General features: G+C 40.6%; 1 protein-coding gene across 4 annotated transcripts in view; it reads right to left on the bottom strand.

Moving 5' to 3' along the window:
• Positions 1 to 27,838, bottom strand: part of PLPPR5 (phospholipid phosphatase related 5) — a 124,418-nt gene that overhangs the window by 72,737 nt on the left and 23,843 nt on the right. For all 4 annotated transcript variants that reach the window (XM_043460564.1, XM_043460565.1, XM_043460562.1 and 1 more), the window contains exons 2-3: positions 6,682 to 6,814; positions 1,097 to 1,347 (exon numbers count right to left, since the gene is read on the bottom strand). In XM_043460564.1, the coding sequence (XP_043316499.1) occupies positions 1,097 to 1,347; positions 6,682 to 6,814 (384 nt within the window). The remainder of the gene's footprint in view (positions 1 to 1,096; positions 1,348 to 6,681; positions 6,815 to 27,838) is intronic.

Raw genomic sequence — 27,838 nt, 5'->3', positions numbered from 1 at the left:
GTTATATACAATGCTATAGTTCCACTCTTAAATTGTCTTTTATCTAGAAATCTTTATTTCCAATATCAAGCAGAGGTGCCACAGGAAATATTCTCTCTTTTAGAGATAAACTGACAAGCTTACATTAGGAACGTTAGAAACATTTCCATAATCAAATAGCTCTCTGAGGGGAAAAATAATTCTGAGTTTTTTCAAGCAATTAGAAATTAGTCAAATTTGGCTTGACATTGACCCTGAGATCTCTTGTCATTGAGCTGAAATCAGAAGTAGTTACTGGCACCATTGACTAGGAGGACTCCAAAAGGAAAAATGTTCTGCACTTCTTACTGGAACTAAGAAAAAGTCTTCAAAGAACACTTTTGGAGCGCAACTTTATAGCTTCAAGGCAGCTTCTGGTGATAGAGGGTAAGAATGATGGATACAAACGCTGGGGACAAGAACTGCCTGAAAAGGCTGCTCTTCTTCCTACTTGTGCCCATCGCTGATGCACTCAGTGGTGACCACTTCCTTCGACCTAAACGTCCCAAGAGATCTGCATTTTCGGTCTGGCTCTTACCACTAGAATGATGGCAAATACTCAAGAATAAATAAAATGTGTATAATTTATAATGGCATTTGGTTAGTTCTAACAAAATCCTAAAACAGTGATAGAGATACTGAGATGACAGAGTTACCAACAAAAAAGAACTTTCTAGAAAAAGAGTGTCTCTTTCTCTACCTTCACCAGAGAACACTGGAGGTTGAGGAGGCAGCAAACAGGCCTCGGTAGTTCTCTTAGTTGTACTATTATAAGTTTATAAGGACTGCATAGGACAAATTTGTTTCCATTAAGCCCTATTTAATATAAAGACCAACATATTCTCAAATGGAAATGCTAATGGCTATATTTTTTAATACAACCAACTACCCACACATAATCTCATGAGAGTCAACTGACTTAATTTTAGTCACAGTACCAACAGCTATTATTAAAGATAAATTAAATGGCCTGCAGAAAACTGTTAATGTGACTTCCATTATGGCAGGGAGAAGTAGTTTCTACTTTGGGAGAATTACCAGAAAGACAAATTAAGAATGGCTTCTAATCCTTACTTACTGTCAGATACATAGCTGCATAGACACTGAGAGCCGCTTCTTTGGATGGAAATGTCTTCCTCGCTCTCATGATGAGATCTGGGTTGCCTGTGCAGGCTTCTTCCCCACTGATGAACTGCGTATATTGCTGACACCCAAGCGCCGTGTAGTTGGGTTTACACAGGGCAAGAAAATGGGGAGCCAGGTTTCCTGTGACAACTTGTCCAGCATTTACAAAGATATCTGTTGCAAACAGTCCAAATGTGTAAATTCCTGAGGAAGAAAAACACACCATTTTCAACCCTTTGGTTTGTTGTGGTTCAGTTTACAATAAACCAACCGGGAAATATTTTAGAAACTACAGAGTAGTTCACACACGTCCATCCATATGATTCCTTCCATTTCACTCCCTCCAGCTTCCCCCTTTGCTTTCTGAACTAGTGGGAGTGTTAAATTATTTAACATATTGAGTTGTCTGCCACTGGCTACATGTTTATGCATGGCAGGTTTATAAGACATAAGATAAAAGAAGAAAATATATTCTAAGACTGTGTTTGGGTAATGTGATTTTTTAAATGGAGACGTGTTTCCCTTGAGAGGGCTCAGTCTATCACCTTCTACTAATGTTAGCAATCTTTCTTTTATCCCTATTTTTGAATATCTTACTAACATAATACAGAGCAGTCATCTCCCTTTAATTATACCTCTTAAGCCCATTCTAACTAATATTAACTCAGCTGGAGGTGCCAATTAGCAAAATCCTAGGCCATCAGTTTTTAAAAAGCATGTAACTGCTAAGTCCCAGCTTATCTTTTATGTATTGAGTTTCAATTTCTCAAGTTTGGGACAATTTAGTAAATAATAAAGCAATTAGATTATAATTTTTAAATTATCTTCACAATATTAAAATTTACTTGCTTTGTTTACCTGAACATAAAAAATTAAGTACATAAATTTCCCCCCTTTTGTAAAGATTATGTCAATTTACTCAAAAACCAAAACTATTTTCTAAATTTTCTAAATAATTGGCCACTAACGCCAAAACTTATCTCTATATTTAGGTAAGAGAGGCAAAACAGATTCTTTGGCATCACTGTCAAACTTACAGCTACAATCTACAAAGATGTGGTATCAATGTAAAGAAATCTATTCTTTTATAATTTTTGATAATAAAATTCATCAAGGACATTTTAAAACTATACCAAAATACTACTTCCCAAACAGCTGGTTCATTAAAAAGACATATAATTCTATTATGATAATTAGATGGTTTTTTTCTTTGTCACGTATTTCTGGATTGTTTATTTCCTAAGGCTTTACATAATTATTGATGTGTTGCAAATCAGCAGGAAAAAATATTTTTCCAGGATTAGATACATGACTATCCTTTTCATTTTCAAAGCATTATATAAGATTATAAAAGGTTCTAACACCCAGACCCGCACACAGCAAAACTCCATGTGTATATAAACCACAATGAAACAAAGACCTTAGTTCTTTATTGGAAATGTTTACAAGGAAGAGCTTTCTTTCCATCTTACCAGCATTCCATGAGTCATACAAGTAAATGTTATTAAAATCAGAAATTTGGCAGAGGCAGAGAAAAAGAAGACAATAAAGCTCAATAAAATGTTATTGTATACACCCTCACCTTTCAAATCCCATGGCCTAGCATGGGAACCTAAATGACAAGTGTTCATCTCTCTTCTCTTGAAATCTAGGCTAAGATGTACTCATTGTATTTAACCAAATCATTCTTTTTATCTGGTATAATAAGTTTTCCTGTCTAGAGAGGAATATTTGATAAGGATTTGGAAATGTCTCTTGATACTTATAAAGCTCCCAAATGTGCTTCAGAATTAAAATAGTGCATCAGGCCCAAGTCCAATATTGAAGTTGACTACAGAGATACTTATTAAAGTGAAATCCCATGAGTGTATCCTCCAGATACATTGGCGTGTGACCTCCAGAATAAAGTCACTAAAAAAGAATGATGTCCTATTCTATAGTAATGCTTTTCTTACAAGCTTCCCTTTTATTATAGCAAACAAGAAACATCCAAATCATGATAAACAAGGAAACAAGGAACAAAGCAACTACTTCTAAATATCTTATAAATCACATAAGTAAGAAACACGCACAGGCTTAAATGCACACTTTATGCCATCCAGGCAGAGCTCGTTTTATTGAGCTTCACTTTATTGGACTTCATGAAGAGTACTTTTTTTTTTTTTTACAAATGGGAGGTTTGTGGCAACCCTGTGTTGAGCAAGTCTACTGACACTATTTTTCCAATAACATTTGCTCACTCTGAGTGTCTCTGTCACATTTTAGCAATTCTCCCAATATTTCAAAGTTTTTCATTATGATTTATTTGTTATTGGTGATCTATGATCAATTATCTTTAATGTTACTATGGTAGTTCTTTGGGTGCAAGACATACTGTACCCATAAAAGGCAGTAAACTTGATAAATGTGTGTGTTCTGACGGCTTTACCAACTACTCATTCCCCTATATTTCTCTCCCTCTCCTCCAGCCTCCCTACTCTCTAAGACACAACATTACTGAAGCTATGCCAATTAAAAATCCTACAATAGCCTCTAAATATACAAGTGAAAGGAAGAGTCACACATCTCATCCTTAATCAAAAGCTAGAAAGGATGAAGCTCCATGAGAAAGGCAAATCGAAAGCTGAGACAGGCTGAAAGCTAGGTCTCTTGTGCCATTTAGCAAAGTCATGAATGCAAAGAAAAAGCTCTTTAAGGAAATTAAAAGTGCTACGCCAGTGAACACACAAGTGATAAGAAAGTGGAACAGCCTTATTGCTGATTTGAAGCAAGTTGTAGCAGTCTGGATGGTTCCAATCAACCACAGTACTCCCTTAAAACAAAGCCTAATCCACAGCAAGGTCCTAACCCTCTGCAATTCTACAGAAGCTGAAAGAGGTGAGTAAGCTGTAGAAGAAAAGCTTGAATTGAAGCTAGCAGAGGATGATTCATGAGGTTTAAGGAAAGAAGTCATCTCCATGGAAGGAAAGTACAAGGTGAAGCATCAAGTGCTGATACAGAAGCTGCAGCGTTATTCAGACGACCTAGCTAACATCATTAATGAAGGTAGCTACTTTAAAGAACAGATTTTCAATGTAGATAAAACAGCCTTCTATTGGAAGAAGATGCCACCAGGCACTTTCAGATCTAGAAAGAAGAAAATGCCTGGCTTTAAAGCTTCAAAAGACAGGTTGACTCTCTTTTTTGGAGCTAATTCAGCTGGTGAATTTAAGGTGAAACCAATGCTCACTTACTATTCTGAAAAGCCTAGGGCCCTAAAGAGTTAGGCTAAATATACTCGGCCTGTGCTCTGTAAATGGAACTACAAAGTCTGGATAACAGATTATCTGTTTATTACATGGTTTACTAAATATTTTAGGCCCATTGTTAAAACCCACTGCTTAGAAAAAATATTCAAGTTTATTACTGCTCACTGACAATGCACCTGGTCACCCAAGAGCTCCAATGGAGATGTACAATGAGATTAATATTGTTTTCATGCCTGCCAACACAACATTCATTCTGCTGGTCATGGATCAAGGAGGACTTTTGATTTTCAAATCTTACTGTTGCAGGGAAGAGCCAATTCTGATTCCGTGTTGGATCTGTTTTCTTATTTTAATCTTCACTTCTCATTGCTTTTTTACTATATCACTCATAGTGGTCTGTCTCCAGGAACCCTGTCCCTCTGCCTTTGTTAGAGACAGTCTGACCAAGCCCACCTGTGAGTGGCTGCACAGAAGAAGAAATTAACATATCCCCTATTTTGCAAGATAAATACCTTTTTACTTTACTTCCTCACCTACTTTCCCTCTCTGTTCTATAAAAGAAGCTGGCACGCAGACTCCAATAAGATGGTCATTTTGAGCTATTAGTCTGCCATCTTCTTGATCAGCCAGCTTTCCAAATAAAGTCATATTCCTTGCCTCAACACTTGGTTTCTTGATTAACTGGCCTATTGTACAGCGAGCAGAGTGAGCTTGGACTCAGTAACATTATTATTTAAGAAGTACATTTCATAAATTTGTAGCTACCATAGACAGGGATTCCTCTGATGGTTCTGGACAAAGGGAATTTAAAATCTGGAAAGAACTCACTATTCTGGATATCATTAAGAACATTCATGATTCATAGGCAGAGGTTAAAATATTAGCATTAACATGAGTTTGAAAGAAATTGACTCCAACCCTCATGGATGATTTTGAGGGGTTCAAGAACTAAGTGGAGGAAGTAACTGCAGATGTGGTGGAAATAACAAAAGAATTAGAAGTGGAGCCTGAAGATTTGACTGAATCACTGCAATCTCATGATAAAACTTGAATGGGTGAGAATTTTCTTCTCACAGATGAAAGTGGTTTCTTGAGATTGGAATCTACTCCTAGTGAAGATGTTGTGAAGACTGTTGAGATGACAACAAAGGATTTGAAATACTACATAAAGCACCAGCAGGGCTTGAGAGAACTGACTGTAACTTCAAAAGAAGTTCTACCATGGGTAAAATGCTGTCAAACAGCATTGCATGATACAAAGAAATCATTAGAGAAAGGAAGAGCCAATCACTATGGCTAACTTCATTATTATCCTATTTTAAGAAATTGCCACAGCCACCCCAACCTTCAGATTCTACCAATATGATCGATTGAGGCAAGACTCTCCACCAGCAAAAAGATTACAACTCGTTAAATATTCCAATGATGATTAGCATTTTTTAGCCATTTTTATTTTTAAAAGTATTTTTAATTAAAGTATGTATTTTTTCAGACATAATGTTATTGCATACTTAACAGAGTAAAATATAGTATAAATATAACTTCTATATGCACTGGGAAACCAAAAAAGTCATGTGACTCACTTGATTGTGATATTCACTTTATTGTAGTGGTCTAGAACTGAGTTCAAATATCTTGCGAGGAATGCCTGTATATTCTTTAAATATGGGTGCAAATGAATAAAAAAATTTTACTTAAGTAGGCATAATATAATTTAACAGAATTTAGGTTCAGTTTTATCAAAAACACTTCAGTTCTGAGTATATTATTGCTTATTTTGTTATTAAATGATTCTCATACAAAGATTAAATGGGTCAAGAATACAATTTTGTTGGCATTACAAAAAAAAAAGCAACAACTGAGAAGTAGTTCATGGAGTGCTACTTATTATAATTAACCAATACAGCATTTCTTTTATTTGTCCAGCTATTCTTTTTTGTCTTTTGTGATATTCAGTAATCAACCTAGATCATCATTTCTACCTAAGCATTGTTTCTGAAATTTAACAAACACTAAACCATTTCTTTCATTTACATAATTTTTAGTTTCTTTTAGAATATTAAATATCCAAGTGTGGTGGGATTTTTTTTTTTCCTTAAAATAATGTGGAAATGACACCATGAAGTGGAATTTTGCAGAACAGGAGAGAAAATAATATGAAGTGTTTATTTTAAAACCAAATTGACACATTTCAAAGAAAATATAACCTAATATTTGCAACCATTTTAAAGGTTAGCTTATACATAAACATTATTTCAGAAACAATAAAAACAATTCAATGAACACATACCAAGAAATCGTACAGTTCTCCTCACCAGTGGGTTTATATAGCAACAGTCTCCAGTTAAAATAGTTTTCTCCTGGTTTTCAAAATCCCTTGTGGCCAGTTGTAGGCAAAACACAGCAGTTTCTCCAACTATTATCTTGCAAGGAAATAAAAGATTAAAGAATATTAGAATTTAACCAGTACAAATGCAGAATATCTCTACTTTTAAAAAATGAATAAAAAGGAGTTCTTTTGAGTGGTAACAATCTCAATATAAAGCTGAGCCATATTTGGTTGACCAAACCTTTTTATTTATAACCTCCCCCCATATATATAAAACTCATATTTCTCTCAATTCAAAAATGTATGAAATTAATATGGTATGGGATAGGGGGTGGGGTGGGATGGAGGTCCAAAAGGGAGAGGATATATGTATACATACAACTGATTCACTTCGTTGTACAACAGAAACTAACACAATATTATAAAGCATCTATACCCCAATTAAAAAACATGACCCAGCAAGGTGCTGGAGCAAGTGTCATGTGTCCTAACAATATTGATGAGGAAATGAGCGTTTGAGGTTAAACAATCTGCTCCCCATAAGGCCAATCACAAGCCAGACAGAAATTGCTGACTCAGTCCTCGATCTTTTGACTCTATTTAATACCATGAACAACCACACTAGAAATAAGATTATGAGAAAAGAAACCAGAGCCAATAGCGTGTCTCCTAATTTGTCGTTGTCTAGGTTACGTTTTAGGTCATCCTACCAAGGTTAAATATAGGACCATATGGGGACTCCCTGACACCCACTGGAGAAGTGACTTTGGGGTCTTTGTGAAAAGCAGTATCTATGATTACAAGATATTCAAAATTCTAAGTGGGAGGTAGACAAGGAGCTCACAGGAGATCAAGTGTTTGACTTAATTTTATCCCAATATGCATCCCAATATCTGTATGCAGCAGATCATGAGGTATCTCTGAATTTTTATCCTTCCTTCTGTCTCCTTTTCTTATCCTATATTTCTTTTTACAAGTATGTGAGGGTTCAAGGTTTAACCAGAAGATGTTGAGCTGAATGAATTTAAAGGAATCTAGTCTTGTCTGCTGGTGAGGCACAAGTGAATTAGGAAAGGCTAGAGTCAAAAGCTTTCCAAATCCTGAAGTTTTTGACTTTGGCAAGGTAGAGCAGGTTTGTGATAAAACAGTTCATTCAGCCTAAACAGGCACAAGAGGTATTTTTTACACGTTCGTCAGCTGCCACCAGGGCCCTAGGAGACACTGACAAATAGACAAGCTGAGTGTCTGACACCTTCTTATCTCCTGTTCTGAATCACTCTTTCATGGCCTACCTTCCTCTCTGCTTCTCCTTGAAAGTTCTCCTTTCTGAGTTTTCAGTCTCAACTTTTTCCAAGTCTGTTTTGTCCAGAATGTTTCAAATTCTAACATTCTATCATCCACTCCAGATAATCAGCTGACTGGTGCCCTGATTCTGCCCTCTGAGCCTCCTCTTCTCCAGGGCAGGTATCACGGTGTCTCCACCAACAGACTGGCTCCATCCCTCAGTACACTGAGCCCCGAGCTCAGTCCGTTAACACACTACTGGCCCCAGACTGTAGCAGACACCCAAGAATTCTGAGAGTATGAATTAATTCATCCTCAATAGATCAGAGGTCTTCGTCTGCCTCTGACTTTTACTTGATTCCCAATAACCAACATTTTCTGCCTTCTTCCTGCAGTGAAGGCTCTACCTTACACCCTAGTTCCTGTAACCAGGTTCTGTGTGCTTAGTTTCTGACTTGCTTACCCATTTATAGTTAGCAGACTAAAAGCTGCCTTGTTCAAGCTACTCTTCCGAGTTTTCCTAAGGATAACCTCTTGCTTGTCTGTATCTCTGCACATTGCGCTTTTCTGAGTTTTCTGTTTAGTCTTGAGCATACCTGACAAACACTGTCAAGGTCGATATTATTTGGCTACCACTAAAAGTGTGTCTGGGTGAGTTGTTCAGTAGTGTCTCACTCTTTGCCACTCTGTGGACTGTATATCCCACCAGGCTCCTTCGTCCATGAGATTTCCCAGGCAAGAATACTGGAGTGGTTGCCACGCCCTTCTCCAGGGTATCTTCCTAAACCAGGGACTGAACCCAGGTCTCCTGCATTGCAGGCAGACTCTTTACCACCTGAACCACTAAAAGAATCCCACTCGGAGAAGGCGAGGGTGGGATGTTTCGAGAGAACAGCATCGAAACATGTACATTATCTAAGGTGAAACAGATCACCAGCCCAGGTTGGATGCATGAGACAAGTGCTCGGGCCTGGTGCACTGGGAAGACCCAGAGGGATCGGGTAGAGAGGCAGGTGGGAGAGGAGATCGGGATGGGGAACACATGTAAATCCATGGCTGATTCATGTCAATGTATGACAAAAACCACTACAATATTGTAAAGTAATTAGCCTCCAACTAATAAAAATAAATGAAAAAAAAAAAAAAAGAATCCCACTCAAACTGGATTAAGAAGAATAGGGAATTTAATCTAAGGTTGGCGGGTTATCTCAGAACCTAGTGTTGTAAGGCACAGGATTAGGTCCAGGGTTGGAAATGTCTCAGGAGTCCAGGCAACCATTCTCTCAGTCTCATTCTTGTCTGGAGTCACGCTCTCACCTCAGTTCTCTGAACGTCTGACTCATTCTCATCTTTCTGCAATCTGCATCTCCTGCTTCTTAGGGTACATGAGTATCCCAGCAGGCTCCAAGAACTCTGTGTTCAACATGTCAGCTCAGTTCAAGGAAAATTCAACTAATTAGATTTACTGAACCCAGAGTCAAAATTCCTGGAAGGTTCAGCTTGAGACAGGTGTCTCTTCTGGTCCAATTAATCAAGGTTAAGAAGGTGTGATATGGTGTATGAAAACTGCCTTGTGGGTAGAAAGGTTAGTTTTCAAAGAGTTGCAGTGATGTCTACTTCAAATTCCCATCCGTTACATCTTTCTGGACCTCCTTCCTGCTAGCTCTTGTCTAGACTAGCAATTTCCATCATGTTCTCTGGATCCTGTGTTTTGTTTGCATACCTGGACTTTACCTAATCAAATGCATGTGCCTAGGCCCTAGTGTCTGCTTTTCTTTAGGGGGTATGTTTGCTCTTATTCTCCCTCCCTCACTGTGATATCTATGGGACTCCTCAACAAAATCATTTTCTTAACTGCCCCCATCTCAACTTCCTAAGTCAAAACTCCCACTGCTACAACTCTCAGATAAATTCAAGTCATTAAAATAACACAATTCTTATTATGATGAATACCTAGGTGCCTCTGAGTTAAGGACACTGCACTGATCTTTAAAGAAGGGTTTATAATCCAGCTGGGTGGACACAAAATGAAACTATGGTGGAAGGCTGCACATGCTGAGTTTTGACTGGTGTGGACAGTAAGTGCCAGCAGAACATTTAGGAAGAGTCACTGAGTCACTGAAGGCATCTATGGTGGCCATGAAATGTGTGCCGCTAGGATCTCTGCTCTGGGAGGTTTTTGGTCTGATGGTCCCAGGTGTCACTCCTTTGGATTAATTACTGAGTCACAGGCTTCCCAGATGGTTCAGTGGGTAAAGAATCAGCCTGCAATGCAGGAGGCTTGCAGGAAATGCAGGTTTGATCCCTGGGTCAGGAAGATCCCTGGAGGAGGGCCACGGCAGCATTCTTGTCTGGAGAAGCTAATGGACAGAGGAGCCTGGCAGAGTACAGTCCATAGGGTTGCAGAGAGTTGGACACAACGGAAGTGACAGAGCATGCCTGTGACTGAGCCACTGCCTGCAGGCTCTCCTGGCAATGGCTAGCACAGTGGGGGAATTCAGGTGAGTCTACTCCTCTGGGATGTGGCATAAAGACGCCCCACAATTCTGGTCAAAGTTTTCTTGGAATTGCGCTGTACTCTGAGGTGCCTCCTACTCCATCCTTCTTCCTTCCCTCTCTCCTTCACATGAGTCAGATCTTTCTCATAATCTGAATGCTCTCCTTGCCTTCTCGGGCTTACCACCCTCCAACTTTTACAAATGTTTCCCTTGATAAATCTCTTATATATTTAATCACATTTGGTACCTGCTTCTAGGAGAACTGGTGGCTCAGATGGTAAAGAATCTGCCTGCAATGCAGGAGACTCAGGTTCAGTCCCTGGATCAAGAAGATCCCCTGGAGAAGGAAACAGCAACCCACTCCAGTATTTTTGCCTGGAGAATTCCATAGACAGAAAAGCCTGGTGGGCTATAGTCAATGGGGTCACAAAGAATCAGACACAACTAGCAACTAACACTTTCACTTTTTTCCCCTAGGAGAACCTAAATTAACATAACATAAAAGAAAGATAGGGGGTGATCCTTACTACACTTCAAGGAAGAATAAGTATTAGACGGATGGAGAGAATTTTGATGCAAGCCCTACAGAGAAGGCAGTATTAGAACAGGAAAGGAGATAGTATTTCTCCCGGTAGCGCTCAACTTGACCTGAACATAGGCTAAGGTGGATTGAGTTTGCCTTGGAGGTAGAGGCTCTGGTCAGTGAATTGCAGACCTAAATTCTATGTTCCTTGATTTTTATTTTGATTCTTTTTCTCTTCGCCTGTCAGAAGCCCACTCTAGAGGACTTCATTTCTCCTAAGGCTTTACCAACCCCTGCTACTAAATATTTCTCTCTCCCTTGGGCTCCAGATGCAAATCTCCACTAATTACAAAGTAAAACCATTTATTACATAGAAAAATCTCTGCATGCTCAGATTGGCATGCTGAAGCGCTCCAAGCCTTGCCATCTGAAATGAAATTCCTGTCTCCCACCCTAAACCTCCTGTCACCTTGGACATACAGGCTGAAATTCTCATCTTTACCCCGACACTAAAACCTTCATTTCCTTCCTTTGCCTCTATCAACTGTTAAATTCTATCAGCTTCCCTGGTGGCTCAGTCCAGTAAAGAATCCACCTGCAATGGAGGAGACTGCCTGCAATGCAGGAGAGTCATTTCTTCCTCATCATTTCTTTCCTGCATTAAAGCATCATCAGAACTCACCTCTGTGCTTTCATTTTCCCTGCTCAAATTGTGTGCAATCCAGGTCCTCGATTTACAATTTCCAGTGTGTCCTCATAGGCAAGGGAATACCAGGAGCTCTTGTAGCAGACTATTTACAGATTAACCTAAACCCATCTTTTTCAGCTTCTCTTACAAACCTCCAGACACGCTATGTTCTAGTCACAGCTAAACATTTTCATTCTCAAACATACCAGGCATTCCCATATATTCTGGCTTTTACACTTGGGCAATGGTAGGCAGTTCTGTTCTTAAGACATGATTTACATATTGCCTACTCTGCTGCAGCTCTATTCCTGGGACAAGCCATCCCTCCCTCTCTGCATTCCAATAGCACTTTGTACATTTATTATGGTACTTTACACATGCTTTTATAAGTATCAGCAACATCTGTCTCCTCCACTTAATTGAGAGATTCTCTGAGACAAGGATTGTATAATGTTTTCTTTATACTTTCATATTAAAGCACGGTGACTGGCAATGAATATGAATGGCTGCTAGAATGAATGAAATTTACCTCAGTCTGCCCTTAGAGATAAGGACACCGATCCAGAGAGAAATAAAGAAATTAATCATGTCTATTCCTGGCACAGCCAAAATTTGAATCCAAGTTTAGAGCTATTTTGACCACAGCCTCTATCTAGGATCGTGTAAGCCTTTCCTCTAATTTTTCCAGGTTTAGCCAGATCACCTCCCTGCTCCACTCTGACACTCCTCAAGACTCACGTCACACCCTGGAGTTCCATCATATTTCTACAGTTTTAAGGGAAACTTGCTGGGGCACAGAGCACCTTTACAGCTCCTGGGGTCTCCAGGTATAAGAGAACTGAGTATAGAAAGACTTCCCTGATCCTTTTGATGCACATTCCAACCTTCCAACAAAGACCAAAAGAGCTTCACACCATCCTTTCTAACTCTGCCATTATTATTATTTTTTTGAGGTTCTGTTTTCAGAGAAATTTCTTCATATTCCTACTGCATGCTTTTGGTTCTCATATGTAACTGAGGACCTGGTAGTTTGGTCATTTCACCACCACTGTCAAGAGAAATTCTTAATTAGGAGTCACCGCCTGCCATTTTCATTAGATTCCCAAATAAGCTCTTGGTGAAAGATCCTAACTGGCTGTTTTCTCTCCTGGGAGTGGGAGACAGGAAACATGAGAGGATGAAGACACAGAAGCAAGAGATGGAGATGCTAAAAGCTTTGTCACTCCATCCTTTGTCGTTTTCCTTGATAAAATTCCCTTTCTCTGTGAACTTATAAATGAAAGCTGTTTCCAGAGAGAGCTGAGGGGATGAACGGTGTTACCCGAGCACGGACCCTCCTCCTGCCTGCCACAGACTGCAGCTGGCTACAGAGAGTGAGAAAGGAGCAGAACACTGGGAAGGACATCAGTGGCCTGGGGGGAAAATCAACTGATTTCCTGAGGGCCAGCAGTTCACAGCGGGCATTCCTTCCGCACCTCAGCAAAGATCCTCATTCACTGGGAAATAATAGAAAAAGGAAAAAAGACTCTAATGGTAGAGGGAAGTGTAGGCTGGCACAGTAAGAACACAGCAGGAAACCCTCAGCTCATTTCTTGCATCTGTTTTCCAGCTCTCCTCATACGGACCCACTCACCTCATCTCACTCACCTCTGCCAAGAGAGGTGAAGGCCCCTGCTCCCCCAGTTCTATCAGAAACCCTCAAGCAATGTCCGTGGAAGTTCACTCAAGATCCAGGACGATGTATCCAGAATGTGACAAGACGCCCACCGAGGGCTAGGGAGCTGATGCTGAAGGGCTGTCACTGCCTCACAGGGCTGCGTGTGAGCACCTGTTCTCCTTGAGTCACGGTCCCCTCCCCACTGCAAGCGGACAGTCTGCCTCCTCCGAGGAAACAGTTGTGCTCCTGAACCTCTCCCCACCCTGAAAATGGAAGCCCTACAGTCCACTGAGCAACCAAAACGGAGTGCTGTGTGCTAAGTACTATGTCCTAGATACTATGATACATCATCCTCCAACTGAGCCATCCGTCATGCTTTACTGAACTCAGCGTTGACATCATGAAGCTCCGTGAACCCTATCCCGCTTATCAAGCTGTACCTATACACCACCCCCCCTTCCTAAATGACCCATCCATGTCTCCATCTCATCTTTGAGGACAGATCTGGTGCCCGGTTCTGTTTTTATCTTCTACTCTGTTCACCAGTGAGTAAAATGCCCCAGCTGGCTGATGAATAGCAAGCTACAAAAATGCAACTGTGAATCATAAATCACTAAGTATAAACATCTCTGTTATGAGCACATGCTGCCCTCATACCTCAACTCCCAAAGGCTGACCCTCTGGGAGCTGTTATTTCTTAATGACAAACTGAAGCAAGTTTTTTCTTATGACACCATAGTCAAACTGCAAACAGCTTCATGTTTTCAGTTATAAAAAATCCAATGAGAAATTCCTCTCCCCTTCAACTGGTGGCCACTCAAACATACCCATGCTTCATCAGCTTGAGATGAGTACAAGAAAAATATTTCAGATGTACTGCAGCAGCAGAAATCAAGCAATCAGTGTGACGGTACTTGGCATGTGTCTCACACACTTCAGATATATGTCAAATAATACCTGAAAAGCAACCTGAATTCATAAAATTTTAGTAATGGCACACAGTTAAATTTTAAGATGTAGGAGGGTACCAGGTTTATATGTTGGTTCCTATCAAACACATCATGCATTCTTGGTTATTATAAAGACATACATATAGAGAGTGAGCTCATTTCCCATCTAGCCAAGGAAAGTTCTAAGCTATACTAGGAGGTAAAAAGCTACATTGGGTACTATCTTATTAACTTTGTATCACAATATAGAGAAACAGGTTTCTCCCATGTATATATGGATTTCATACTTGCTAAGTAAGACAGTTGCTAACTTCTTGGAACAGTTTCCAAGTAAAACTGAGGTTCAGAGAGAGCAGAATAAATTGAACTAAAAAAATAATGTTTGGCTTCCCTGGTGGCTCAGATGGTAAAGAATCTGCCTGCAGTACAGGAGACCTGGGTTCAATCCCTGGGTCAGGAAGATCCCCTGGAGAAGGGAATGTCTACCCACCCCAGTATTCTTGCCAGGAGAATCCCATATCTCATAGACAGAGAAGCCTGGTGGGCTATGGTCACTGGGATCGTCAGACACAACTAAGTGACTAACACTTTCCCTTTGCCAAAGAAGTAACAGTTGTACTATCCCTCCTAGCATTTAAGAAACTATGACTATGTCTTGCTATAACCTGTATATATGTCAGAATTTGACCACCAAAAACTTGTGTTCTCGATTCCATAGCATAAAGTAGCTACTTAGCCTGGACCAACCTTTCCTGCACATCTGCCTCCAGGTGACTCATACCAAGGGATGAGTGACTTTTGACAGTTTCAGACCTAAAAGGCAGCAAACCAGGTGTCTTCCTCCATGTTCTCTCCCTCTATCTGCTGACCAAAAGCAGACATTTCTGGGTCCAGCAGTTGTTGGTGCCACAAAGTGGAAGGAGGCCAGGTCCCCGGAGGTAGCAGGCCTGCACTGGACTACCACGTGAGTGGATGATAACTCTAATGTATGAAGTCACTGAAATGTGGGACTAGTCACTGAAATGTGATAGCGGCTAGAACTTGCTAATTTACCTGTTTTTCATAAAAAAAGGGTTAAGTCTCAGGCTCAGAGTGTTCTGCAGAAAAAAATGGTCTAGAATAAAAACAAAAAACATTGATTTTTCACTGTATTTTATGGTTACCTTCTCTATCAAGTGATGCTGGTATTCCATTTATAGTAATATGTTTTCTTTTATAATAATGTTGGTAAAGTAGATTGCTTTGAAGAAGAAATAAATGATAGTTGAGGTGATATGCTACCATGATAGAAATCATGAAGGTGAGACCCTGAGAGGCAATTCTGGGAAACTTTTAGTAATAGCTAATATAAAGCTCAGATAAAGCAAAGGAAACAAAATGAAAATGCAACCTATGGAATGGGAGAAAATACATACAAATCATGTACCCAATAAGGAGTTATTAACAATACGGGAGACCTGGGTTTGATCCCTGGGTTGGGAAAATTCTCTGGAGAAGGGAAAGGCTACCCACTCCAGTATTCTGGCCTGGAGAATCCCATGGACTATACAGTTCATGGGGTTGCAAAGAGTCAGACATGATTGAATGACTTTCACTGATACTAATACAAAATCAAAACATATAAGAACTCACACATCTCAACAGCAACAACAACAAAAACCAACCCAATTAAAAGTGTACGAAAGAATTAAATAGGTAGTTTTCAAAAAAAGATATACAAAAGACCAACAGGTACATGAAAAGGTGCCCAACATCACTAAGCAACAGGGAATGCAAAGCAAAACCATAGTAAGATATCACCTCACACTTGTCAGAATGGCTGTCATCAAAAAACGTAAGAGATGACGAGTGCTGGCAAGGTATCGAGAAAAGGCAACCTTTGTACATTGCTGGTCTGTGGATCAGAAGGGAGCTGGTACAACTACCACAGAAAACCGTACAGAGGCTTCTCAAAAAAATGAAAAATAGAACTACCATGTAATCCAGCAATCCCACATCTGAGGGATATTTATCTAAAGGAACTGAACTCAGAATACTGCACTCATATTCATTGTGACATTTTTCAAAGTATCTAAGATTCGGAAACAATCTAAGTGTTCATTTACAGATGAATGGATAATAAAGATGTTGCATACACATGTAGTGGGATACTGTTCACCATAAGCAAGAAGGAAATCCCATAGTCTGTGACAACATGAACGAAACTTAAGGGCATTACGCTAAGTGAAATAAACCAGATAGGGAAAGACAAGTATTGCATGGGATCACTTACACATGGAATCTTAAAAAAAAAAAAAAAAAGAAACAGTCAAGTTCATGGAAACAGACAGTAGAACAGTGGTTTGAACCCCAGGGACTGGGAAGTTGGGGAAATGCAGATATACTTGTCAAAGGGCACAAACTTTTCGTTATAAGATTAACATCTTCTGGGGGTTTAATGTACAACATGGTGATTATAGCTAAAAATACAATATTATATACTTGAATGTTGCTAAAACAGTAGATCTTAAACATTCTCACCACACACACACAAATGGCAATCATGTGATGGGACAGAGGCATTGGTTAATGCTATGGTGGTAATCGTTTTGCAATATAAAAGGTATCAAATTAACACACTGGAACCTGAAACTTATACAATGTTATATGTCAATTATATCTCTATAAGGTTGAGGAAAAAGCTTTTAAGAAACTTACATGACATGTACTATTTTTTAGGGACTATCCTCAGTATTTTGGAAATATTTTCTTTTGTTGTTCAGTCGGAAAGTTATGTCCAGCTTTTTGCCATCCCATGGACTGCAGCAAGCCAAGCTTCCCTGTGCACTATCTATAGGAGTTTGCTCAAACTCATGTCCATTGAGTTGGTGAAATTTAATATTTAAAACAATCCTATGAGATAGGTATTGTTATTGAAATCCAGCTGCAGATGAGGAATATCAAGCAGAGATAAAGTGCCTACAGTTGGGTACAGGTTGGGTACAGGGTGAGGAACCAGCATCTCAACCCACGGCAGTCCACCTCCTGAGACCATGCTCTTAACCTTTACATGTTACTAGCAGCAGTTAAGACGTGGGTGTGTGGCAACCGGGAAGCCTTAACACCCTGGGAAAGGACAGTTTTAGCACAACAGTGGGTCAAAGGCAGCTTAGAGTGAAGGATGTGAAGCCAAGAACTAGATTTATTCCTGAGAATTAAGGTTTGTAGTCTTTAAAAAGGAGACTCCTGTTCAAATGCAGATGACAGGGGACAGAAAAGCAACAAATGGATGGGGCAATCATATTGAACCATTTTTTAGTTGGGAAACTAGAAGAAAGGGATCTGCTTTTTTGACAGTGCTCTACGGACAAAGATTCTCAGATGTGGTCCCCACAGCAGCAGCATCTGCAGCACCTGGGAACTGGATGAAAATGCTGCTTGGATTCCATCCCAATTCTAATGACTCAGCAACTCTGGGCAAGGGTTCAGACCATTAGCGTTCACTAAGCCCTCAAGCCCTCTCAGGTCTTCCCTGGTGGCTCAGCGGGAAAGAATCAGCCTGTCAGTGCATGAGACATAGGCTGCATTCCTGGGTTGGGAAGACCCCCTGGAGGAGGGCATGGAAACCCACTCCAGCATTCTTGCCTGGAGAATCCCATGGACAGAGGAACCTGGCGGGCTACAGTCCATAGGGTCACAAAGAGTCAGACATGACTGAAGTGACTTGGCAAGCAAGCAAGGGAATGTGGGATGCCTGGAACAGTGTAACAGAGCAGTTTGATAAGTTGGAATAGTGTGAAAGTCCAGACACTAAGCCTGGGGTGCATACATGTGTGCAATGGGGGACAGGGACGGGGTGGAGCAGCGTGAGGATACAGAGAAAGGAAAAATGGTCTACCTCACAACAAGACGCGGACTTACATGCTATGCTCATTCTTTTTTTTTCTTTCTAATAATTCAGTTCAGTTCAGTCACTCAGTCGTGTCCAACTCTTTGTGACCCCATGAATCACAGCATGCCAGGCCTCCCTGTCCATCACCAACTCCCGGAGTTTACTCAAACTCATGTCCATCAAGTCATCCCCTGTCATCCCCTTCTCCTCCTGCCCCCAATCCCTCCCAGCATCAGGGTCTTTTCCAATGAGTCAACTCTTCACATGAGGTGGCCAAAGTATTGGAGTTTCAGCTTCAGCATCAGTCCTTCCAATGAACACCGAGGACTGATCTCCTTTAGGATGGACTGGTTGGATCTCCTTGCAGTCCAAGGGACTCTCAAGAGTCAAGCTTGTAAAAATAACATTAAAGAAAACTTCTTTCCTAATTGAAATAAAAGCTAATTAAACTTTACGTGCTATCCATACTTGGCTCAACCATTCATATAAATGTAGGAGACATAAGCTATGAGAAAAATGAATCATAAGAGCACTGTAATAAAATTCATTCTGTATACCTGTGTTGTTTTTTAAAAATTTTTTAACATACAAGGTCAGATTCTGTATGTTCACAAATCTGTAAGCCAGTACTGTTATAATGCACCTGTCATTCCTCAAAAGAGCTAGTTCATCATCAATAAAATAAAAGTTACATTGTTCAGTTGTGTCCCACTCTTTGTGACCCCTGGACTATATTGTCCATGGAATTCTCTACACCACAGTACAGGAGAGGGTAGGCTTTCCTGCCTCCAGGGGATATTCCCAACCCAGGGATCGAACCCAGGTCTCCTGCATTACAGGCGGATTCTTTACAAGCGGAGCCATAAGGGAAGCCCTAATAAAAACTAGTATACAGGTTATTAGCTTGCTTTCACGGAGAAGGCAATGGCACCCCACTCCAGTACTCTTGCCTGGAAAATCCCATGGATGGAGGAGCCTGGTAGGCTGCAGTCCATGGGGTCGCGAAGAGTCGGACTTGACTGAGCGACTTCACTTTCACTTTTCACTTTTATGCATTGGAGAAGGAAATGGCAACCCACTCCAGTGTTCTTGCCTGGAGAATCCCAGGGATGGAGTCGCACAGAGGCAGACACGACTGAAGTGACTTAGCAGTAGCAGCAGCAGCTTGCTTTCAAGCTCTTCTAAAGTACATGTTTGAATTAATTTCCCCTCTTCTTATCAATAATAAAAAAGCAACATGAGAAAATTTAAATAGTCTTTGGGACTTGAAGATAATAAAGTTTCTAGAAATGAGCCTTTGAAGCACAAGCAAAAATTAAATGTCCCTATGTCAGTGCTTCTAAAACTAAGTTCAACAGGATGTTAAATAGTTTTTAAGAGGGGTTGTGGGGAGACTCTTGGGTGAAAAAAAATCAGGTAAAAACTCTAACCCCTCCTGGAGAGTCACAATGTATATTAGCACATCAAGATTCATAATTTCCAGCTGCCCCAGAATGGTATTATTCTACTGTCTTCATTTCACAGATGAGGACACTAAGTGTAGAGAGACTACCTGTTTATCTAAGGGCATTCAGATAAGAAGTGAGGAAGCCAGGACTCACTCAACCCCATGCGGTCCAGTTCTGGCATTCAAGTTGACACTGTACTGTTTTATCATTTTGTTTTAATTTAGGAAGAAAAGTCTGGCAGTTAAAGCTTTCTTGTCTGAACTTTCTGCATTTAAAGGTGTAACTTCCTCCCAATTAGCTTTCCTGCATGACCCAAAGCATGACAATCTGTTAAGGAAAACTTAACTTTTCTGCCCAGTGCTCCCCAAATTTCTCTAATCTTAGCAATCTATCTTCTAGGTAGAGATTGTATCCCAAAGCAAAATCTTCTTCCTTATTTTTTTAAGAAGAGAAAAATCCACATTTAGGAAGGATTAGCTATATAGCTATTTATGATAACTGCATAAAAGAATTAGGGCTCTTTAGAAAGAAAAAGTAAAGCTGAGAAATACTGGCATTATAAAGTGATGATGAACTCATTCACCACTCCCCTAACATTAGGTAGAGAATGTCTAAAACAAAAGAGATCAAGTATTAATTCACACAATGAGAGAGAAAAATACTACTTTGAAAAATGACACTGGTGGGAAATAAAGAGGCATTTAAGAACAGCTTTGAGATGTTTTTGTGAGCAGAAAGCAGTCAGGGAAGTAGAGCGGGATTTACCTGACCTTTCCAATCAATGGCTAAGAAAGAATGACATTTCTTCTCTACAGTACAGAAGAATTATACTTTTCCTCACAGGATTTCCTTGGAGTGTCTACTGGCTATTGAGTCCAGGGGGGATTATCCCGGGTCCTGAAGTATTATATTACTGTCTTATGTGAAAAGTAGAAGTGTCAGTCACTAAATTGTGCTGGACTCTGCAACCTCATGTACTATAGCCCACCAGGTTCCTCTGTCCATGGGGATTCTTCCTGCAAGAATACTGGAGTGGGTTGCCATGCCCTCCTCCAGGGGATCTTCCTCACCCAGCGATCAAACCCGTGTCTCCTGCATTACAGGCAGATTCTTTACCATCTGAGCCACCGTCTTATAGTAGACAGTAATTCTACCTTTTTTTTTTTCCTCGAGAATCTATACGTCTGTTTAAGACTTCTCCTGAACCAAAATGCAAATTTCTGTTGTATTAATATGCCAGGATTGAATGATTTGTGGTCACCTTCAAGTGCCTTAACCACATTAAGGGAATATGTATTCAACAGACTAAACTCTAATACTCTGTGTAACACTCTCCTTTTCATAAAAAATATGTTTCTGAGGTTACAGCTCTGCCTTAGAAAGGAGAAACAGTATTCCCTGCAATTTCAAATTCATCATACAGATCTTTCTCTTGAGGCCATCTTCTTCCGGTTTTCCTGGCTTTTATTTCTCTCATCTTTAAATAGACGGGCAGGACAAAAGTCTTTTAAGGCCATTCATTTTTACTAAAAAAAAAAAAAAAAAAAGACTAGACATTTAAAGAACTTTATTTTTAAAACACTCTTGCAGGGGAGAAAAAAAGCTGATTACACAGGAAATCCTTCTACTTTACCAAGCCATTAAAAATGTTGATGAGAATGTACGAAGACTTGCATGATTGAAACCCAAAAATAAATGAATGAGATGAATCTTGGAACAGAAGCTCATTTTGCAGCCTGGTCTCCCTTGCATTTGGTGTATGTGTAACTTTTCATCTTATTGCTCCCAGTGTATTAGGAAAATGTATAATTATAACTTAAATGTGAAACCCTAACAGTTCTGATTCAGTTGGCTTCATTAATAAGAAAGCCAAAGTAAGGGTTTCCAAGATAAAATGGGAAATATGTTTCAGAAAACTGATTATCCCAAATGCTCTTGATTTATGCTTATGATACATACATATTTATTATATAAATTCATAAATACATTCCCTTTGTTGTCATTTCAAAAAGTGATATATGTAACACTTACCATGGACCAGGTACTGTTCTAAACACTTTACGTATATCAATTTGTGATCCTCACAACTACCCTATGATGTAGGCATTATTCCTTTTCACAGATAAGTGAAAGTCGCTCAGTCATGGACATGAATTCTCCAGGCCAGAATACTGGAGTGGGTAGCCTTTTCCTTTTTCAGAGGATCTTCCCAATCCAGGGATCAAACCCAGGTCTCCCACATTGCAGGTGGATTCTTTACCAGCTGAGTCACAAGGGAAGACCTTTCACAGATAAACTGGAGCACAAAGAGATTAAATAATTTTCAATCTAACAGCTAATGGCAAACCTGAGATTCAAACCTGGAAGCATAACTCCAATTTTAATATTATATTCATCATTAAAGGTTTTCGCAGGAATGGAGTCAAAGCACTTTATAAAATCCATATTAACCTACTTTATGACTCAATGTCAAGGCTGACATTGTAATATTTTATTATTTTGCTTTAAGAAGAAAAGTCTAGCAGTTAAAGCTTTTCACCTGAACTTCTGCACTTATGAATATAATTTCCCCCAATTAACCTTCCTGAATAAAGCACAAATTTGGAATTTGTCCTAAAAGTTAAAAAAAGCCAGATGAGACTTACAGATAAGATATTCTAATGAAGAGTTGTTGTTGTTTTAGTTGCTAAGTTGTATACAACTCTTTGCGACCCCGTGGACTGTGGCCCACGAGACTCTTCTGCCCATGGGATTTCCCAGGCAAGAATTCTGGAGCAGATTGCCATTTCTTTCTCCAGGGGATCTTTGATACCCAGGGATCGATCCTGCATCTCCTGAACTGACAGGCATATTCCTTACCTTTGAGCCACCTGGGGAGCCTATAATGAACAGTTACATGTATTCAAACAAAATGTCCAGAATCTGTATGGACAGGCAGAGTACAGTGCGGCTGGGAATATTAATTTCTGCAATGTCTTCCCAGCCTTCTGCATTTTACTTTAGAATCAGCCTGTTATTCCAAAATGTCATTCTGAAGTACTAGTGATGCGGCAGCTTGGTGGGAGTTTCAGATAATATTAGCAGGAAGTTCATTTTTAAAACTTTGAAGAAAAATTACAGATTCATATCTTTTCTCAAAGGAATAATGACTAAATATGTATTTGCAGATGTTTAACAGAATAGGTGGCTCAGTGGCAAAGAATCTCCTTACCAACGCAGGAGACGCAAGAGACACAGGTTCGATTTCTGGGCCGGGAAGATCCCCTGGAGTAGGAAATGGCAATCTATTCCAGTATTCATGCCTGGGAAATCCCGTGGACAGAGGAGCCTGGTGGGCTACAGTTTACAGGGTTGCAAAGAGTCAGACATGACTGAGCATGCACGCATGTATCCTTTGCAATAGAACAGTAGAAGCCTACAGAACTGATGTAAAAATGTTTCTACACATGAATTATTAAGGGAAAGAAAGTCTGACTTTGAAATCCATTATCTCTTCTGTATATAGCTTACTCAGTTTCTCTGCTATTTTCCTACCACACTCCCTGTGAGAATCACATTAACTTTTACACATATTTGAACATGTATGTAAACAAACTGCCCTTAGATACGAATACCTGACTTTTACACTTGGGAGGAATTTGATCTTATCCAGACCCTTTAACCTTCAGAAAACTTGTTCAAATGCCCAAGCCAGGCATCATCTTAGATTTTGCTTCTCTCCTGAGTCCTATTGCAGGCTGTCAAAATATTGAGAGTCATCATTTCTCAGCAGTCAGAAAGAGGGTTTTTGCTGAAAACATAAAATGCCAGCTCAAAGCCCTCTGGCGCCAAGGTCCATAACTGAGCAGCAATATCCAATGAAGAGTTTAGAAGCAGTTTTCCTCTGTTCTTTTGCTTCTGTTTCATTCAGAAACAAAATGAATCTTTCTGATCTCTCTGACTGCATAGAATATCTTCATGTTAATGGTTCTGGTTTTCATATTGACCCCAGAGGGTGCGGGCCCGCTTCGGTCTCTCCACTGGGATCATCTGTGTGGTGGACCAGTGACAACACTTCAGAAGGTTAAACGAGCCCCCACTTACAGAGCACAGTACTAAATACTGTGCGAAGGACACAGGAATTTCTTCAAATTTTCTCGCTTCCACCTCTGACTGACCCACGGTGGATCTTGAGAGGTGCTGGGCCTGAACAGACACCGGGTGGGAAGGACAAGAGTCCTCTCAGGGCCACGAGAAGAGGATTCTGGTTTAGCAGCCTCTCTTTCCAACTCTAAAGTGCTACAAAACATCTCAAAATCATAATTTTTTGACCTATTGCTTATTACATTTCACAGTTGGCAGGCATTTTGAGAATTCTGCAATTCAGTGCCAAAAGGTAAATTTGTTAACAGATAGCTGAAATTCCATGAACATTTGAATCCTGTGAATATAGCACTCAAAGACTCAGAAAAACATTCCCTCAAAAAGTGACAGGAAACAATTCTACTTAATGAGCAATTCTGAGCACAGTTTTCTGGCCAGCAGTTTTAGACAGCTATTAAAATTTCAATCAAATTTGCTTTCAAAATCTTAATTATAATCTCTCCATATGAACTTAAGCAAAACAGTTGAAATGAACCTGTTATGTGCAGCACTGATCATTTTAGAGGTTTATTCAACATCAGTATTTATAATTCATTACAGCATTAGAATATTCAAGTGAGTTAAAATTCTTCATATCTTGAAATAAAACAAAAGCCCTACTTAATAAACATTGATTGAACCCAAACCTACAGGAAGAAAATACAGTAGTTTGCCTAATCAGTATTAACAGCCTCTCTTCCTCACAGAGCCTTGATTTTGCTCAGTTAGCAACCTTCTCTTCCGGCCATGACCTTCCGGGGAATCAGGGCCACCTCGGCCTCAGGGGATGAATGATCTGTGAGTCCTGATAGCCTCGTGTGTGACTAGTTCAGGCCTGGGTATGTAATAAAATTCTGCCTAAGGAGGGATGAGGTGACTGCTGAGAGAGGGTGCTTCTGTAATAGGGATTCTTGCTTAGAAACTCACAGAAGAAATATTCTTCTAGAGATTATCAGGTTTGCACATGATTCCAGAACAAGGGCGGTCACTGCATAATTATGAGGGGAGCTAGCAAGAGCAGAGTGGTGGTGGTTTAGTCTCTAAGTCATGTCTGAATCTTTTGCGACCCCATGGACTGTAGCGCCCCAGACTCCTCTGTCCATGGACTTCTCCAGGCAAGAATGCTGGAGTGGATAGCCATTCCCTTCTCCAGGAGAATTTCCTAACCCAGGGGTCAAACCTGTTCTCTTGTATTGCAGGCAGTCTCCTGCATTGCAGGCGGATTCTTTATCAACGGAGCCACCAGAGAAGCCCCAAAAAGCAGAGTAGATACATATTATGTCACAATGGAAAGAAACGGGCAATCTGAATCTTCATTGTTCAGAAACTAAATTAGGCATTTTTAAGCCATCCAAACTTGGTACTCTCTGTTATATGTTGCAATAAATTTTCCTTATTGTTAAATGGTTCAGTCAAGAGTTTTCTGTTATTTACAGATGAAAGCAATGTAATTGATACAAAAAATAACGCCCTGAATTTATGAAGTACTATGGAGGATTTAACAGAGAAGGCAACGGCACCCCACTCCAGTACTCTTGCCTGGAAAATCCCATGGACAGAGGAGCCTGGTGGGCTGCAGTCCATGGGGTCGCTACGCATTGGACACGACTGAGCGACTTCACTTTCCCTTTTCACTTTCATGCACTGGACAAGAAAATGGCAACCCACTCCAGTGTTCTTGCCTGGAGAATCCCAGGGACGGCGGAGCCTGGTGGGCTGCCGTCTATGGGGTTGCACAGAGTTGGACACGACTGAAGCGACTTAGCAGCAGCAGTAGCATGGAGGATTTAAAATATACAAAAACAACATTTAAATACAGATAACCACAATACCATGTTGGTAAGTATGGGGGTTGAAAACTGGAAGGAATTGCATTAAACTGGTGATGCTACGGTGGAGAGTGAGAAATAAATCTCATGAAAGTTGATTTTATTTTTTTTCTTTTTAACATGGCAGGTGGCTTAAAAGGATAGGGCTACATTTGTAACCATGACTGTGCTGTGCTGTCTTGTTGGATTCTTTGAGATCCCATGGACTGCAGTCTGCCAGGCTCCTCTGTCTACGGGATCTGCTTGGTGAGAATACTGGAGTGGGTTGCCATTTCCTCCTCAGGGGGATCTTTCTGACCCAGGGATCCAAGCTGCATCTCTTGCATCCCCTGCATTGGCATTTGGATTCTTTACTACTGCATCACCTGGGGAGCCAGGGCTATGTTTACCACAAAGTTAAACAGAGTGAAGACTGTGGAATGAGACTGAAAAAAGAAACAGGAAAAAGAGCTTTATAGGTGGGGTAACCACGTACTTTGTTATTCAAACTGCTACACTTTTGAGTGTGAAGTGGGAGCTGAGTAATACTGACATGAAGACAACAGGAATAAACTGGGACTGACCCAGGGAGCTCAGCTGGTGAAGAATCCGCCTGCAATGCAGGAGACCCTGATTCGATTCCTGGGTCAGGCAGATCTCCTGGAACATGGGTAGGCTACCCACTCCAGTCTTCTTGGGCTCCCCTGGTGGCTCAGACAGTAAAATAATCCACCTGCAATGTGGGAGACCTGGGTTTGATCCCTGAGTTGGGAAGATCCCCTGGAGAAGCACATGGCAACCCACTCCAGTATTCTTGCCTGGAGAATCCCCATGGACAGAGGGACCTGGCATGCTACAGTCCATGGGGTCGCAAAGAGCTGGACACAACTGAGTGACTAAATAGCAGCGGCAGACCCTGACAAGCCAAGACATGTGGTTACCACAGTTACAGGGCAAAGTGGAGAATGTAAATAAAGTCTCACAGGAGGAAAAGTATAGGATATCCCTAAGAAACAGTAACTGGGCCAATTTGGCTGGACGCAGATGACATATGGGAACCTAACAAGCGATTATCTTAGGTCATGCTGTAAATGGCTTGAGATCTAAGTGAGAAGTTGGTACTTCATTTTGTTCCCAGTCAGAGCCTATAACATTTTTGGGCAGGGGAGTGGTGTGATAAGACCTGTGCTTCAAGAAAATCAGTCTGGAAGCACAGGAGACTAGTGGAAGGGGTGAAAAGCCAGGTTAAGTAGCTGTTGCAGTAATCCTTCCAGGTAATGAGCCAGGTTTAGAGCAGTGGGGGAGTACCATGGTGCATGTAAATAATGAGAGGTGAGCAGGAAAAAGAAAAGCTTAAGGGTATGTTCTGAGACCACCTACAGCCTCTGTCCCTGGAATTCTCCAGGCAAGAATACTGGAGTGGGTTGCCATTCTCTTCTCCAGGGGATCTTCCTGACCCAGGGATCCAACCTGGGTCTGCTGACCTGCAGGTGCATTCTTCACCCCTGAGCCACCAGGGAAGCCCTCAACTGTGAAGTGGGAGTTAAAGAAAGGAACAAAGAAGGGACACAAAGCAGGAATGTCAGCAAGATGGAAGAGCATGATCCTGTCAAAGAAACCAGGAGAGGAGAATGTCAGGGGGTGGAGGTCCTTGACCAGCAGCGTTTGGCGCTGCAAAGAAGAGGAGGAAGTTAATGTCCAAACAAGAGGTTATTGGTGGTGACCTCCAAGAAAAGGTCTAGCAGTGATGAAACCAGAAAACTTTTTCATCTTGCCTTTGCCTTTCACAAAACCTTGTTAGCTGAATCAATGGAGCAATTCCCCAAACAGTCTAACTGTAAATAACCTGACAACGGGATCAGCTTAAATAATGAGGTCAATTTGGTGAGAAGTGAAAGATGGGACTCTGAAATGGATAACAGTGCTTCATCCTACTTCATTCTTGGCTCTGTATCTCCCACTTCCCACCCTATTCACAAAGCCAGGGCCACTTGGGTATATTTCTTTCCCCTTTATCCCCCAAGTTTAATCTCTGGTCTCCCAGATCTCTGAACACCCTGACTTCAGGCAGGAGAGAACTACACTGCTATAGCCCAGGCTCTGTGATTCAATATCAAGCCTGATGCTAATTCCAGTTGAACATTCTGGCCTATATTTGATAATGAGATTTATGCCTTGTTCCTGAAATGCAATTTCTACTTTGTGCCTGATTTCTGCTCGCTCTACCTTGGTCACCTATGTAGCACCCCAGCAACCTTATGGATGAGAC

Source organism: Cervus canadensis, chromosome 2 (assembly GCF_019320065.1).
Source record: "Cervus canadensis isolate Bull #8, Minnesota chromosome 2, ASM1932006v1, whole genome shotgun sequence".
Classification (NCBI taxonomy): domain Eukaryota; kingdom Metazoa; phylum Chordata; class Mammalia; order Artiodactyla; family Cervidae; genus Cervus; species Cervus canadensis.
The sequence above is the reverse complement of the archived record's forward strand: the minus strand, read 5'-3'. Positions and strand labels throughout refer to the sequence as shown.